This window comes from Prionailurus viverrinus, chromosome C1 (genome assembly GCF_022837055.1).
Source record: "Prionailurus viverrinus isolate Anna chromosome C1, UM_Priviv_1.0, whole genome shotgun sequence".
Classification (NCBI taxonomy): domain Eukaryota; kingdom Metazoa; phylum Chordata; class Mammalia; order Carnivora; family Felidae; genus Prionailurus; species Prionailurus viverrinus.
The window spans coordinates 160,624,933-160,641,910 of record NC_062568.1 but is presented as its reverse complement, the minus strand read 5'-3'; the positions used below and the strand labels follow the sequence as shown (position 1 = coordinate 160,641,910).

Here is a 16,978-nt window from a genome sequence, read left to right as displayed (position 1 = left end):
ATTAAGGGCCATATGGAAAACATATGTATATAGATACTTGAACACACCCTAGAAAAACTTGGTTCAGAAATCAAAACGCAAATTGAGTTATACATTTTATGGTGCGTCTTGATGAGCTTGGCATTGGTCTGAGGAGGGAATAGCATATTTTCTGAGCTTAGTCCAGGAGGAGCAAATGCTGAATAAATAACTGCAGTCTAGGACCTTGGGAGCCCCAGTGGAGGGGGTGAAAGGTGAGAGGTAGCACCCAGGAGAAAGGAACTGACCCTATCTTAGGGATGAGGGAGGCAGCTGTTAAATGGAAGGCTTCCTGGAGAAGGTGACAGCAAGAACTAAGTTTTGAAAGTGAGAATAAAAGCTTAATCTTCTAGGTGGAGGGATCACTATATGCAAAACAGCATGGTGTATTCTGGAAACCACAGGTAATTGGGTAATTCTAGAGCTGAAAATATGAGCATATGAGGTCAGAAAAGTGGGTGGGGGCAAAAGTTAAACACTTCATGAAATTCAAATACAGGGCATTGAATAAACATCAAAGTCAATACTAATTTTTTTTTTTTACATTTATTCATTTTTGAGAGACAGAGCACAAGCCGGGGAGGGGCAGAGGGAGAGGGAGACACAGAATCCGAAGCAGGCTCCAGACTCTCGAGCTGTCAGCACAGAGCCCGACGTGGGGCTCAAGCTCACAAACTGTGAGATCATGACCTGAGCAGAAGTTGGACGCTTAACCGACTGAGCCACCCAGGCGCCCCAACATCAAAGTTAATATTAGAAATGAGTTAGAAAGCTTAAAATGTAAAACTTTGAGTTTGAAAGAATAACTTATTTTTTAACTTTTTAACCAACACTTTAAAATTAACTTAATTTTTAACATGTTTAGATCTACTTTAGATATTAAACTGTGATTTCTCTCTATTTGGGCATGTCTCATACACTTTAAGATACACTTAGCCCCTTTGCTGTTGCCACTTAATTAGAAGTCTATAAAGTAAGGCATAGGATGAAGCTGTCTTCAAATCCTAATTTTAGATGGAAGGAGAGCCTCCTTCCCTAATTTATGAAACAGGTATCTTGGGAATTGGATGGATTGAGAACATTCATTGCAAAGCTTTATCCAAAGCATCTAAAGCATACTTGGCTAGTTTTTTTTTTTTTTTTCAAATTAAAAAAAATTATTTATTTATTTTGAGGGAGAGCAAGAGCACAAGTGTGGGAGGGACAGAGAGAAGGAGAGACAGAATCCCAAGCACTGCTCCATCAGTGCAAAAGCCCAATGTGGGGCTCAGACTCACAAACTGTGAGATCATGACCTGAGCCAAGGTCAAGAGTCAGATGCTTAACTGACTGTGCCACTCAGGCACCCTTTTTCCTAGTTTGTTAATGAAACAATTGCTTGGCCTTTACTAAATACACAGCACTATATCAGAACAGTAATGTGGTGGAAAAAGCGCGGACTTATAACTGAATATTATTATGTAATTTATTAGCTGTGTAGTCTTGAGCAAGCAAACTTACCTTTTTTGGATTCTTTTTCCTCATCCATAGAATTAGTAGCAGTATGTATGGCATAGGTTCATGAGGATTGGCTAACAAATATGACGCTCTTAGTGGAATCCTAAAACGTAGTAGGTGGTCACATGATAGTACGTGTTATTATGTACCGATGTTGTATATACATACATACAACCACATGTTGATGCTGATACAGATGTTAGAACTTAGCATTTCATTAATAAATGGCTGATAAACTTAAAAATGTCATTTTAATAAGCAAAGATCTTCATATTCATCCCTCATTAAGTACACCTGGGGAAAGTAGAACTAAACAAAATTCCCCAGCCTCCATTAAACCTTACCTACTAATATAAAACAAAACAATATAAAACTCTGATGACTGCCCTAGTGCTAGGAAGAAAAACCCAGATTTTGTGAAGGTGAACAAGTTGATTAGGGTTAAGAGGAGAGTAAGATGTGGGAAAAGTGCAGAGAATTTAATTTTATCATTTGACACTGACTTTATAAAAATGGTACATGATTACTATAAAGCATTCAAGCCATATGGCAAAATATAAGGGAAAGGAGCTAGTCACCTAAAATCCCAGTAGCCAGAAGTAATCAGGGTTAACAGTTGAGAACCTGTCATTCTAGACCCCTCCTCATGCACATAGGTACCTGAAAGTGTGTAAGTGTGGCTCCCATACTTGATGTACTTTTAAAAACATTTAATTTTACTTAAGTTTAACAATAGCAGAGCTAAAGTGAACCTGAAGGAATTATTACTGAATTTCAGATAAAATCTTTCTTCATCACCCAGGATATTCTTGGGAGAGCTCTTTAAGATTATGAAAGCCATTAGGAGTTGACATATTTGTTTTTTTATTTCATACTTCAAATTGAGACAGAGAGATATTGTCTTTCTTCAGTGAACAGTAAGAAGATTAATGTACTTAGGCTTCCTCCCACCTCTTTTCCCCTCCCTCCGTCTCAGTTTTCAATGGTTTTTGTTGCTAAAATCTATTATAAGTTTTCTTCTGTAACCTGAATTTCCAATTTTTTTTTGTCTTACATCTAAAAGATTTAAATGAATTCTGTGGCCTGGTTTTCTCACACAGTACCACATCTCTGTTTCTTTTATTTTGACGATTTTTCTCGTTACTTCTGTGAATAGACTAGAAACCATCAAATTATACACTTGAAACAAGTGAATTGTTTGGCATATGAATTATATCTGAATAAAGCTGTGCTGCTTTTTACCACGGCTTTTCCATTCATCATTACTGTGGTCAGCTGGATCTTACTGGATAATTTCCTCCTGCTGTTCTTTCCCTCCTTCCTTCCCTCCGTTCTAACAGAGGGGCTCATGTGATGCCCTCTTCCCTGAGTTTTCACGTTTGAGAACGTCTCCTCATCATTTAGCAGGTTCAGCTGGCCGTGATATTCCTGAGTGACCTCTGTGTCCTTCGGCACTTTGCAGCCTCTGTTTCATCTTGTTCCGACCTGGATTATTGCTCTGCAAAGCCCTGAGGCCAGTGTGACTTTTGACTATGATTTTTTTTTCTTCCTGTATAGACTTCCTGAAGAATTGTTTCCTCATACTTGAAGTAAATAGACCATCTCAGTGTTGTTTCTTGTCCTCCCTCCTATAGGTACTGTGTCCTTTTGATCTCCAATTCAGTTCTTTTCCTTTCAGGAAAGTTCTCCTGTATTATATCTTTTTTGTCCTTTTGTTCAGTTTTTCTATTTTAAGAAAATATATCCACTTACAGTGGATATTATTGAATATTCTTTGTGTTTATCATATTTTAAAGTTTCATGTTTTTTGTGTTTCCTTTTGCCTTCATCTATGTTCAGACCTCTTTTCTTGAGGGCAAGGGAGGGCAAAACTTTGTTTTTATTCCCTAATGATGTCACAGTTTCCTTACGTTTATGTGCTGTATGTGCTAATGCTGCCAGGCCTTTGCACTCCCTGTGCCCTCTACCTGCAGCACTGTGCCTTGAGATGGTCATGAGGATGCTCCATTCACATCTTTACTCAGATATCCCCTCCTTGCCGAGTCCTTCTGGGACCATCCTGTCTACCCATTTCATTCTTTCTTCTTACCTTATAATCATGTAACTTACAGATTGATCTGGATGTTGATATTTTATACCTTCCTGTACCTACAATTATGTTTGACATGTAGAAAAAGCTTATAAATACTTGCCTGATGGTAGGTCTCACCTACCATGTATATGTACACCATATACCTGGGAGCTGAGCCCATGGTGGGCCATACTCAGCCTCTGTTCTTTTATTTGGGGCAAAAATACGGGCCTGTGGTGAAATCATTTACAAGTTCCTTTTGTCTCAAGTGAGATATAGTGGGACCAGTTTTCCTTTAATTTGTTTGTATTGGGACTTGGGTCCCCATATAACAGGTAAACAAAATTCTTAAAGAGAAGGGCCTTTAAGCAAAGGATTTACAGTTAACAGCTCCTTCTTCAATGCAGTATGCATATTCCTTTACTGGCAAAAGGGCTCCATAATTTTTAACTTGTTTAAGAACACAGGTTATAAGCTATGAGTTTCATCTATATCCTTAAACAGGAAAAATCATTGCACTGATGCCAGAGGACCTCAACACCATTTGGGGATTACCCCAAGAATCCCTACCTAATAGGAATTCATCTTTTAACTAAGCCACTTAGAAGATCCAAACTTATGGTTTAAACCCAAATTTTCTGTAGTATGTCTTCTATCAGTGGATCCCGAAGTAGTGATTATAGCATGTCCAGGTTTTTAAATCATTTACTACTAACCTATGAGCTCCTTGAGAGCAGGAACTATTTATTACAACTCTAAGATACATAATAGAAGAGTTCCAAGTGTCCCTGGAAGATTTCAGTGAGCAGGAAGTAGGTCCTAAGCTCTCAGCACAGTGGGAAATGTGGAGCTCACAAAGTGATATGATGTAGCTTAAGCTCTTGTTTGCCAACATCTGGAGCACAGCTGTGTCTTAGTCTTTTCACCATCTGTTAATAAAAACTGGAAGAAGTGGAATATGGAGGTCTTGGATACACATACAAGTAAATATTGTGCAAACAGATAAGGTAGTTATAAGATGTAAGACGGAAAAGGCCTTCATCGAGCAGGTTTTGACGGTGATTAATTTTAAGTTGCTAGTGAGCCTTCTGCTTGGTGGTATGAATAGTTTGAATGCCCCTGTGTTAAGGAAGACTATGGTAGAATAACTACCTGCTTTGAACTTCAGTTAATCATTCAGTGATTAATTGTGATGGATTATGGCTTACATATTTTTAACTTGGTTCTTGCTTTCCCAACAGCTGGGAAGAGATGGCTGGTCAGAAGCAACCGTGTTGGCCCCAGATCCTAATGCACATAGGAAGGGGGCCTGGTGTTGTGTGGCCTTTTCATACGTTGCCAGTCCCAGGCGGTTGTTAGAAGTTGCCCTTTAAAACTGCGCTTCTATTTCCATCAAGCAGAGGGCTTGCTTTTCTGCCTGGGAATGTGGTGGTGGACTCTGGCTCTCTGCCCTTCCTCTGGAATGAATGCACAACAAATTAGAAAAACAGAAGTGTCCTAGTTCCCCATTCCCCTCCACTGTCTCAGCTTGTTGCTGTGGCACCTCCTGCTTCACCGGCCCTCCCTCAGGCTCTTGGCATGGCTGAGAGGAGCAGATGCCAAGGCCCGGTGGCTGGCACGTCAGGGATTTAGCGACATCTTCCTGCACATGGTGAATCTTTTTTGGGAGGGAGGCTGTCTAAAAAATAACCTGTAGGCACCACAATTAGTGATATAGCATGGTGGATTTTGGGAGAAATTTAACTGCATGAAATTTCAGCTTTCAACATGGATTGGCTATTTGATTAAGCAGGACATGGTAGCTTTTCTAGGCTACGAGGGAGAGGGGACAGCTTAGTATGGAAGCATGAGGTAGGTTTTCTGTACTCCTGGTGAGAAACCACGTGATGGAGTGAGCAGTCTCATATGTGTCATTACAGGGAGGAAAGCAAGCTCTCCGGGCTTAAATGTGTTCATTATTTTGCTTTGCCTGTTGGATTTTCTGGTTTCCTCAACAATTAATGGAATATATTCACTTGGATTAGGTTATCTAGGGAGACTGGGATTCTGCTTGTTAGTCATTTAGAAAATATGTGTTTCAGGATTACTTTTCGTGAAAATAAAAGTATACCACAATTTATTGCAGTTCTTTCTAAATTGAAGAATTATGCATGCTGCCACCTGTTGACAGAATTAGAGTGTACATCTAGTCTACTTGGTCAGTAATCCCTGCCTACCAGAATACCAAATCCACATGAAATCTGACTATTCTGTGGAATCTGACTCTTCCACATGGAACAGGGGCTACAAGCAAGCATGTTTAAAGAATACACACCCACAGCTAGAGTGGCAAATTCTCTTGGGCCCACCTGTGTAGCCATAGCCTGTCTAGTCTGAATCTCTTAGAAGATAACCTCTTAGAATGTACTTTTGAATGCTTTATGTATGCATGCATCTAAGTACTTTCATGTCAAGAATGGCTATTCTTATTTAGAGGCAGATTTTCCATTACAAGATTTACGGATCATGCTTTAAATTCCATACATCTGCTAATTATTTGTTTCCTTTCAGATTCCAATATCCTTGCAATTTGAGACACCAAGGAATTAAATCTTACACCATGAGTAGATCTTGGAAGAGAACACGGATCAGTGGATGTCAGATGTTAACTAAAGAGCAAAATACCCACATGTTTCCTCACCAAAGTTAAAGTGAACATCTCATGCCCTGATACTGGGACACTCTTGGTTGATAAATAGTTTTCACAGTCTTCATATTGTGATCCTCTGACAATATGTTCACTTAAAAAAATACATGTATGTGGTTGGATAATGACTCTTCGCTAAAAACGATTTAAAATGTCCTGGTCAGGTTGTACCTTATCTGACAGTCTGTTCTTGGCAGCTGATTGATGTGAGAATTACATCTTTGATTTGTTCAGCCCAACTTGAGACACTGATATAAATCACTTCAAAGGATGCTGCCTTTTAGGACACCATTTCATATTGTGTGCCCTGAAGCTTTACATTAGGATGTGTAAGCTGAAGAATATTCATATCTTAAGAGTCTTGTAGACAGATAACCGCCTCTCCTTACTTCGTGGAGCCTTTGCCTTCTGCCTAACCAGGGTGACACAGAGCCCCTCTCTAGGACCTGTGATCCCCCAGGTTTTTGACTCTGCACCCCAAACTTCTGTGAGAGCCCCAGCCCACTGCCAGGGCCTTTGTGACATCTTCAGAGATTAGGACACCACACCTGCCCTAACAGTTACGCTATTTGAAGCTAGTCACTTCCAACTGGGTCTTTTATGTCTGTGATACTTGGTTATTAAGGGAAAGGTAAGCCATCCCTCAGTGTCCTTTTTTCTTCTTTATCCTTTTCTCTTTCTCCATTACTGATTCTCCTCTTCCTCCCCCCCCCCCCCCCAAATCTTTACTTTTCCACTGTACCCTCTGGGATTCTCTTTCCTTATAACCTTCTCCACCTTCCTCCTCACACCTACTCTGACTCTGCAGAATACCCTACCTTCTGCCTTAAAGTAAACCTGGGTCTCCCCTTCACGTGTGACCTTCCTGTCACACCTCCTGTTATTGAGGAGACTTGTTCTCTTATATGAACATACTGTGTTTGGTGATGGTGATGGCACTATCCTGTCTCCCCACTGCTCCTTTCATACTTTTATAAAGGTTCACACTTACCCGTCATGTCTTTCTTGTTATCAGACTTGCTGTCTGTCCTTTTACCTCTGGTCCCACATGGTCTTCATTTTCCCCCAGTGTTGGCTCTTTGCCCCACTTGCCACACCTCCTCCCACCCTGTGCCGGCCACTGTGCTGGGATTTACATACAGAAATTTGTTTGTTCCTCACAACTTTCTGGATTGGGCATTACCAGGCTCACTTTATGGGTGCAGAGAGGTGGGTAACCAGGGTCGCAACGTGAGCAGGTGGCATAATTGCACCTCAGACCAAGGCAGTGTGTCTCTGGAGCCTGTATTTCTGTCTGCTAAGATATTTTTCCCTAGTGTGCTTCATGTCCTGTGTACCTTCAAAGCCTGTCAGTAGGGAATTGGTTAAATTGTGGTTCATCCAAACCATGGAGTACTCCACAGTTATTAGAGCAAGAGAGCAATGCGTATGTATAGAAAAGAATCTCCAAGATCTATGAAAAGAAAAAAGCAAGGTGCAGAACATTTGTGTATGTGTGGAGAGAATCTGACATGTCTGTGTCATGTCAGCACCCCGAAGCCACGCAGGATTTGGATTTCTCCAGTCATTTTGTATACTGACTGCTGTATACTGTATACTGTATAGTAGACTATTGACTACTGTAGCTGTCACGAGCAGGTATTTCTCACAGGCTGCGCTTTTCCCCGTGGGAGGAAGGCAGCATCGTGTGGTATGTGATGTGTGATTCTGGAGTCAGCACTCGGTTCTTAAATGTGTGGTCTTGGGCAAGTCATTTAACTTTTCTGAGCCTCAGTTTTTACAACTTTAAAATGGGGATGATACCCATCTTGCAGAATAATTGTGACTTTTCAGATAATATTTATTCATTGATTCAACAAATATTTATTCAGCACCTATTATGTGCCAGGCACTGTTCTAGGCATGAAGGATGTAGCAGTAAACAGCTTTAAAGGTTCTGCTCTCATTTAGGTAACATCCTAATGAGAGTAGAAACACTTACAAAATAAAGTAGATCATGTGCTATAAAAGATGTTGAAATCTATGAAGAGAAAACCGAAAAAGAGGGGCGGGTGTGAATAGGGGTGCCGTGGGTGGGGCGCAGGTTTAGTTGAACGGGATGGTTAGAAAAGTCCTCACTGACAAGGCATGTTTTGAGCGAAGACTTGTAGGAGCCGAGGGCACACGTAGATACCTACAGCAAGAGCGTGTCACGCCGAGGGGACATAAGCTACTTGTCCAAGGTGGGAATGGACTTACTGGTTTGAGAACAGCAAGGATGTCAGGTGACGTGGGGTGACGGACAGGGATGCTAGGTGAGAGACGTAACAGGAGTGAGAGTAGGCCGTTTAGGCCCCTGCACAGTTTCAGATTTCCTTCTGCATAAAATCTATCTGGCACAGCAAATAGTGGCCGTGATGATGAGGATGCTACCAGGATGCTCTGCTCTTGGGGTGGAAGTAAGATAGATGAAGTGACGTTTAGGATTCTCTCAACAATTATTTTTCATACCTGTGGAAGAACAGCATAGTGTAAGAGAGAGGGGGCACTTCCAAGACCAGAGACCTGGTCCTCAATCCTGTTCTGCTGCTGATCCTCACTGAATGCCAGCTTCATCTGTTACACGGAGGGTGATTGTTCCCGCTCTGCCCACCTCATAGGGCCGATGTGCAGAGTAAGAGAGAAGTAAATGTCTATAAATGCTTTGTGAACAGCAGACTACAATACATAGGAAGCACACAGGGTGTGTTTGCTGATTGGACATGGACTCAGGAGCCACTGACAGTTGCCTCGTCTGTGCGAATGTTCCCCAAAATGAGGCACTCACTTAACGAGAAAGACTACACAGCTGTCACATTTCTTTTTCACGTTTATTTATTTACTTTTGTGTGTGTGAGAAAGAGAATGGGAGCAGGGGAGGGGCAGAGAGAGAGGGAGAGAGAGAGAATCCTAAGCAGGCTTTGCGCTGTCAGCACAGAGCCCAACGCGGGGCTTGAACCCACGAACCACAAGATCGTGACCTGAGCTTACCCGACTGAGCCACCCAGGCGCCCCAGGCCATCATGTTTCTTCACTTGGATTCCATGTTATAGTTAACGCAGGCTGCAAATGGATTAGTTCCTTGGAACTTAATGTCCCGTTGCCACGTCAAGGTACACGTGTATTGTCAGCAGCTTAAGGCTGAAACTTTGCACTGAATTTACCAGTTTCACTTTCACCCAGATCAGAGCTCATCATGATGACGTATTGAACTGGATCAGGAAAGTAGACTTAAGGTGCTTTACTATTCAAAAAACGAGGTAGGTGGTGTGCCAGGTTCAGAGCTTGCCTGGCACGAGCTCCCTTTTGATGGGTGGGTTCCAGAATGTGCAGTCTGTGCAGGCTAATAACTAGAGGTGCTGGGCTCTAGTTATGGTAGAGAGCACAGAGCACCAGTGACTCCCCAAACTAGCAAATCTCAGGAAAGGAAATAGAAGCCAGCTGGGGGATGAGGACCTTTCCTTCATGCTGAACTGGGAAACCAGTTGAGCTCCCAGGAGAGCTCTACCTAGAGCAGCAGCGGCCATTTATTGCGTGCTCACTCTGTGCCTAACACTTTACATCTTAAACATTCTACAAAGATTGTCTCTCTTAATCCTCAAAACAGCCATGCAGTAGGCATTACCTTTTGTTATGGACTGAGTTGTGTCCCCTGCCCCCGCCACCTTAAATTCATCTGTTGGAGGTCCTGACCCCTAGTACCTTATAATTTGACTCTTTTTTGGAGATAAGGTCACTGGAGAGGTAATTAAGTTAAATGAGGTCATGAGGGTGGGCCCTAATCTGCAATGACTAGTGTAGTGTCCTTATAAGAAGAGGAAGTTAGGATACAGGCACACACAGAGGAAAAATCCTATGGGAGACACAGGAAGAAGGAAGCTATCTGCAAGCCAACGAGTGAGGCCTCAGAAGGAACCAACCCTACCTGACACCTCGATCTCAGACTTTTAGCCTCCAGGACCATGAGACCTTAAATCTCTGTTGTTCAAGCCACCTGTTCTGTGGTACTTTGTTATGGCGACCCCAGCAAATTGATACGCCCTTGTTGTATATCTGGGAAAACTAAGGACCAGAGAGATTACACAAAGCTGGTGGATGTTCTTGCAGTTCTGGCTAGGGAGAACTGGGAATGAAGTCCAGGTGTGTCTGGTTCCAGACACGTCCCGCCAAGCCCTGAGGTTTCTGGCTTACTGCAGCTTCTCCTCACTTTTGAAACCACAGCTGGCATCCAGATCTTTGCCCACTGTTCTGTTATACTGTACTTTCCCTTGCCACACCACTTTTTTTACAGGTAAGATCCTGGACAGGAATAGCATAAACAGGTGGCTTGAGTTAGGGGCTTAGTGAATCTGGAAAGATTTGTCTCTGGGAATTTCCTTCCCAGTTCCCCTCTTGCCATGAAACTGAGGTAAAGAGGATTCTCTGCAAAGTGTTTTTGTACCTGTTTAAAAGAGGTGTTGACATGTCCCCCGAATGGGATAGATACAAGTAGTTAGTTTTGCACTTACACTGTTGCTGTCACTGAGAAGTTTGGTGGTTTCTTAACCAGTCCGAGTCACCTAGGTAACTTTAAAAAAATACCTAAGTCCTGCTCCTGCTCCCAGATGATCCATTCTAGGAAGAATGATATGGAATCTGAGTACCCATAAGCTCTTTTCCCCCCTTGTAAGTCTTCCCTGATAATGTTGATGTGCCCCATCAGATGGAGAACCATTAAAGTTGTGGAATGACTTATTTCTCTTGTTGGTACTTCTGAACCATAAAAATGGTTGCATTCCAACAACATTAGCATCTTAAAATATAACTCTTACATTTTAGCTTTCATTACGTAGGCTTCTGTATTTTCCATGGTTCTTTCAACTTTAACACATTTTGAGGATGGGAGGCTATGATAGGAGCCACTGTCCTAACAGAAGACCTCTAAGCCACAAGAATTAATGATTCTCTGGTCATTAGTGGGTCTGAATGTGAAAGCCTAGAAGGTAGACACTACCTAACATTTTTGAAATCTGTTTCGAGTTTATTTGGTACACAGTTGCATTTTCCACCCATTCCTCCAGAGGGCACCAGAGTTCAGAAACAGTTGTGGGGGAGTTGAACAGACTGGTCTTTAGGCTAGAAACTTTAGCCGATAAGATTTGAGCTTTTATTTGTGGGAGGAACTGTGTATTCTCTTTCAGAGCTTCCTATTCTTTGTTGACGCTATACTCAGTTTCTATATTTTATGCAAAGGATAAAGAACAATGTTTTATTGTCAGGATAGTGGCTAGTGATGCTGAGAACCCCAGGACAGGGACTGAGGCTGAGAACTCAGGTCCTCAGAGGAGTGATTTCTAAAATTCTTTGTGCACAATTTTCAGTAAAAATGTTAACTTTATATCTTCAGTATATGGATATGTGTGAATTATGTGCATATACAGTTTTACTACCATATACCTTATAAAATGCACTCTCCAAACTAGAATCTGAAAAAACAGTGAACAAAACAATGCAACAGAGGCTCTGTTTTCTTTTCATACTCTAGCAAGGGTCCCTTTGGAAGCCACTGATTTAGAAAATGAGTTTTCCTTGAAAAAGGATTTGGGGAAAGCATAGAGATTGATCTTGGGGTTGTTTTGGCTGCAGGCCTCTAAATCTAACTCCAGTTGTCAATTTGAAAAAAATTTTTTATTTTTGAGAGAGAGGAGAGAGCATGAGCAGGGGATGGGCAGAGAGAGAGGGAGACACAGAATCCAAAGCAGGCTCCAGACTCCTGAGCTGTCAGCACAGAGCCCGACATGGGGCTCGAGCCCACGAACCATGACATTATGACCTGAGCAGAAGTTGGATGCTTAACTGACTGAGCCACCCAGGCGCCCCTCCAGTTGTCACTTTGGAGCCTTCATGAAGAGTGAGCTCTACAGGGAAAGCTAGGACCTGGCAGTCAGGGAAAGAGTGCCCTTCTGGGGAAGGCTCACTGCCCTCACTTTGCTGGAATTTCAGTTTAGAATGTCCCAGGTACAGTGCCAGAGAATAACAAAGGGAGTAAGGCATATCTTAAATCCCATTTCAGGAAACCCATCTTCTAAAGCAGACTGTGGTGCACAGTGTAGGGGAACTTAGGCTAAAGTTGACTAATAGACTTAAGTCTGGGGCTCCAGGTTTGCTACCAAAGTTCTCTCTGCAGCATCCCCAGTCTGACCTAGAGTGAGCTGTTGGAGAAAGGGAGATGGAAAAAAGGACCTGGTTGAGGGTATGTGTAGTATTCAATAAGGAATTTGGTGGAAAAGTAGAGGAGGCATGGTTTTATCTGGACTCTTCTGAGACTCCTTGCCTACCATCCAACCTATGTAGCCATAGATTGAATTGAGCCATGAGGGCCCACTTGGGGCCAAATCTTGCTCCTTGGTGACCCAGAGAGTATCACGTTATTATCTGCCTGGTAGTTATCATATATTTGAAGCTCCAGGATACATCCAGTTGCTGTGAAGCCCCAATTCTAAAATTAAGTTTCTTTTTGAACTTAATAATCAAAAGAGAGGCCGCTTAATAAGTTCATATGTAAGCAGTCAAGCCATTCCATAACAGAAAGAAAAAATTACATAATGAGTTCACAGAGCTTGACAGAGTCCTATAATTTCACAGAATTAAACTGGGATTTTAAAGTAAGGCAACTGGTCAAATAAGTATGGCCACTGAACAGAAGACTAGAAGACAGCTACCCTAGTGTTACATGGAAATGTTTGCCCACTGTGTGCCAGTGTTAAGGCCACGTCTCCACAGTGTGCTTGACCTTAGGCAGATACAGTTTGACCTTTCATTTCCCTAAATGTTAAGTAATCGTAACTTGGTCTAACAAATTATATTGAGATTTGAAAAAAATCCACTTAGCAGCTCTTTATTTAAGGGCAGAATTTTGTTTCCATTCTGAAAGCACTGTATGCTCAATTAAAAAAAATGAGAAACTAGAAGAGTAGAAAGGAATCCCCCATCTTCCCACTGCAAAGAAAACCACCATGAACGTACTTCTTGTATAGTTTCCCAGTGTGTGGGTGCCTTTTTTGTGAAGAGGATGCTTAGCCAGAGAGTCACTCTGGGAGGAGGGAGACAATGCTGGGCTATTGGCTCAGGCAACACCTGGGCTGCAGGATTAGAAGTACCTATTTCTAGGGGTGCCTGGGTGGCTCAGTTGGTTAAGCATCTGACTTTGGCTCAGGTCATGATCTCACGGCTCGTGGGTTTGAGCTCCACGTCAGGCTCTGTGCTGACACCTTGGAGCCTGGAGCCTGCTGCAGGCTCTGTCTCCCTTTCTCTCTGACCCTCCTACATTCACTTTGTCTCTTTCTCTCTCAAAAATAAATAAGCATTTAAAAAAATTAGAAATAACCTATTTCTCTGTTGAAGCCAGTCCAAATGCATTAATGGGTCATGGGAGGACAGCATACAAGAATGTGAAGGCAGTTTCTTCTGGGAGCCTGTGATTACCTTGTGTTAGCCATGTGATAGCTAATGAACTGAGATCTGCCCTGCAAGATAAGCTTTTTCCCACTTCTGTTTGAACTTGCCTTTTCTTTCCCTGTCATAACAATAGAGTTGAACACATGCCCCAGGTTTGGTGCTCTCTATTCTTGTGTCTTTTTGGAAAAGATGTAACTTCATCTTCTGTAATAAACAGCATCACAGGTTAGACACTATGGGGACCGTTGGATAATTTTCCTTATTGGAGAAATTAGAAAATAAGCTCCAAGGGAAGCCTGGAGCTTCCAGTTTCTCGCAGCCCCCCCCCCCCGCCCCCGTCTACTGCAGAGCAATCCTTTTATCAAATACGACAAGAGCAAATTACTAGAAAAATTAAAAGAAAACCACAAATTCAACCATAAATTTTAGATTCACTAGGCTTGAAATTACTGTGGAATTGCTATAAAATTCCTAAATGCTTTTTCTCATTTCTGTGGTTACTATACTAGATTGCAGACCACATGTTGAGTTTTGTAAGAGTGGGGAATGGAGAAAAAAATATATACATGTATATGTATATATAATTTTGGGGATAGCCTATGAATAATATACTTATCAGCTGTTAAAGCTATAAAAGGACACAAATATAATTTTGTTCCTTCACTTCTTTAACAGAAGAGGAAATGGAGGTGATATAACTTGCCTAGGGTTACATGAGTAGTTAAGAGCAAAGCTAGAACTGGTTTAGTGTTTTTTTAGTTTAGTATACTCTCTGCTTGTGTCATGTGACCCCTTAATCTTTCAGTGTCCCAAATGCCAAAACTGGGTTTTAAAGTAGCCTATTTTCTTCTAGCATTAAATTTAAGGAGGTAGACATAAATGTCTGATAAAAACTTCATTCTGGGTGACATATGTATAGATTTGATTATTCTGTCACTGAAAATATTTCATTGACTGATTGGAATTGGGAAATGTCTTGCATTTGATATGTTTTGTTTTTGGCATTTAGGTTTTCCTAGGACATTAGTACAGGCTGAAGCCCTGGACAGAATCTGCGAGCTGGATCTAGTGATCACTTTGAACATTCCATTTGAAACACTCAAAGACCGTCTCAGCCGACGTTGGATTCACCCTCCCAGTGGAAGGGTGTATAACCTGGACTTCAATCCACCTCATGTGCATGTAAGACTATACAGGGCCCTTTGACAGACTGACAAGAAAGAGGCACAGCATTTCGGTTGTAAAGTATAGGAAGGATATGAATAGATGATTCAAAAAAGAACAAATCTACATGGCCAAATGTATTTGAAATTTCTCATTCACTAGTGGTCAAAGAAGGCAAATTCAAGTTTATAACATCTATTGCTGGTGGGGATCTGAGAAAAATGATACTCTCATCTTTATCAGACCTAGTATTTGTAGTCTTTTTAAAAAGCAATCTAGCAATGTACATTAAAAATTTTTTTTTAATGTTTATTTTGAGAGAGAGAGAGAGAGAGAGAGAGAGAGAGAGAGAGAGACAGAGTGTGAGTGGGGGAGGGGCAGAGAGAGAGGGAGACACAGAATTCGAAGCAGGCTCCAGGCTCTGAGCTGTCAGTACAGAGCCCGATGTGGAGCTTGAACTCACAAGCTGTGAGATCATGACCTGAGCTGAAGTCGTCATTCAACCGACTGAGCCACCCAGGCGCCCCTACATTAAAATTTTTATTTCATTCAACCCACCACTGTCAGTATAGGTTATGGAAATGAAAGCACTAGCAGGTAAGATCATGTACACAGTGACGCTTATTCCAGTGTTGATTTTAGGGAAAAACAAAACAATCTGAAAACAAAAATGAATGCTCATTTGCAGGGGATGATTAAATGAATTAGAGAATATCTACGTCTTGTAGTCAGTAAAAAGAAAGACTTTGTGCTATATACTTTGACCTGAAGAAACATTTCCTCCAGGTGTATTACTGAATATGAAAAGCAAATAGCACAATGATTCCATTTTTGTAAAACAGTGACTGTCTTTCTTTACACATATCTGTTTGTGTGTGTGTTTATAAGTGCTCTCTGGCTTCATAAGACCAGGGATAAATGGTTAACACTGGGTCTGGATGAAGAACTGGGGTTAAAGTGGGTGGGGTCATGGGAGAGATGGGAGTAAGGATGTAAAGGGGGAAGACTAGAGGAATAGCAAGTTCAAAAAAACAGCATGTTTACATAAAATAAGCATGTATAAAGGTACATGTTTAAAGAAATTTATTTTTAAAAATTTTTATTTTATTTTTGAGAGAGAGTGTGTGTGCAGTGGGTAAGGGGCAGAGAGAGAGAGGGGGAGAGAGAATCCCAAGCTGGCTCCATGCTGTCAGCATAGAGCCCAACGTGGGGCTCGATTTCATGAACTGTGAGATCATGACCTGAGCCAAAATCAAGAATCAGACGCCTAACCAACTGAGCTACCAGGTGCCCCAAGAAACTTTTTAAGTTAATGAACTCATTTAAAGAATTACTATTCTTTCTGGTAATGATAGGAATTAGTTCAATATGATTCTTAACTCCAATTATGGGGAGGCAGATAGTATTATTTTTAATCCTCCAAATGTGAAAGAGGTGACAGTTGTATCTTATTGGATTAATGTGTATGGAATAGGTAGACCTGAATATCGATAGAGTCAATAATTACTACAGAAAACCATCTTCAAGAGGGTAAGGATGCCTTCCCAGCTCATGAGCGCCATTGATAAAGTTCCAGTGAGTCTTATTCATTTGGGCAAAATGAACTAGTTGCCTTTTGAAGTCTTTTTTTTTCTTTTTCACATTTGTTTATTTTTGAAAGAGCATGAGTTGGGGAGGGGCAGAGAGAGGAGACACAGAATCCAAAGCAGGCTCCAGGCTCGGAGCTCTCAGCACAGAGCCTGATGAGGGGCTCGAACCCACGAACCATGAGATCATGACCTGAGCTGAAGTCGGTGCTTAACTAATTGAGCTACCCCAGTGCCCCAGAAATCTTTTTAAAAATATAGTAAATACTTCTGGAATTCCTGTATTAGGTCCCTTCCTCCTTTCTTTTTCAAGAAGCTAGTAGAGGGGGAAAAATGATGGAGGGGAAAAGAGGGTTCTGAATCTGCACTGAAGTCCAACACAGATGCTTCACATTTTAGCTCCTCCTAGCCCTGCTGGAGCAAAGATTTTCTTAAAGTTTGAGAACCTTTAATATTAAGTTGCTTTCCAAAGACTGGGTATACTAAAATAACACCTGCAGT

The 16,978-nt window shown here is 41.6% G+C and overlaps 1 protein-coding gene across 7 annotated transcripts in view; it reads left to right on the top strand.

Annotated features, from left to right (window-relative positions):
* The window catches only part of AK4 (adenylate kinase 4), a 76,538-nt gene that overhangs the window by 49,273 nt on the left and 10,287 nt on the right, over positions 1 to 16,978 (top strand). For all 7 annotated transcript variants that reach the window (XR_007155030.1, XM_047872640.1, XM_047872641.1 and 4 more), the window contains one exon: positions 14,737 to 14,909. Coding sequence is in view for 6 of the 7 variants with exons in the window: in XM_047872640.1 (XP_047728596.1) it covers positions 14,737 to 14,909 (173 nt within the window). In the remaining variant the exon portion in view is untranslated. The remainder of the gene's footprint in view (positions 1 to 14,736; positions 14,910 to 16,978) is intronic.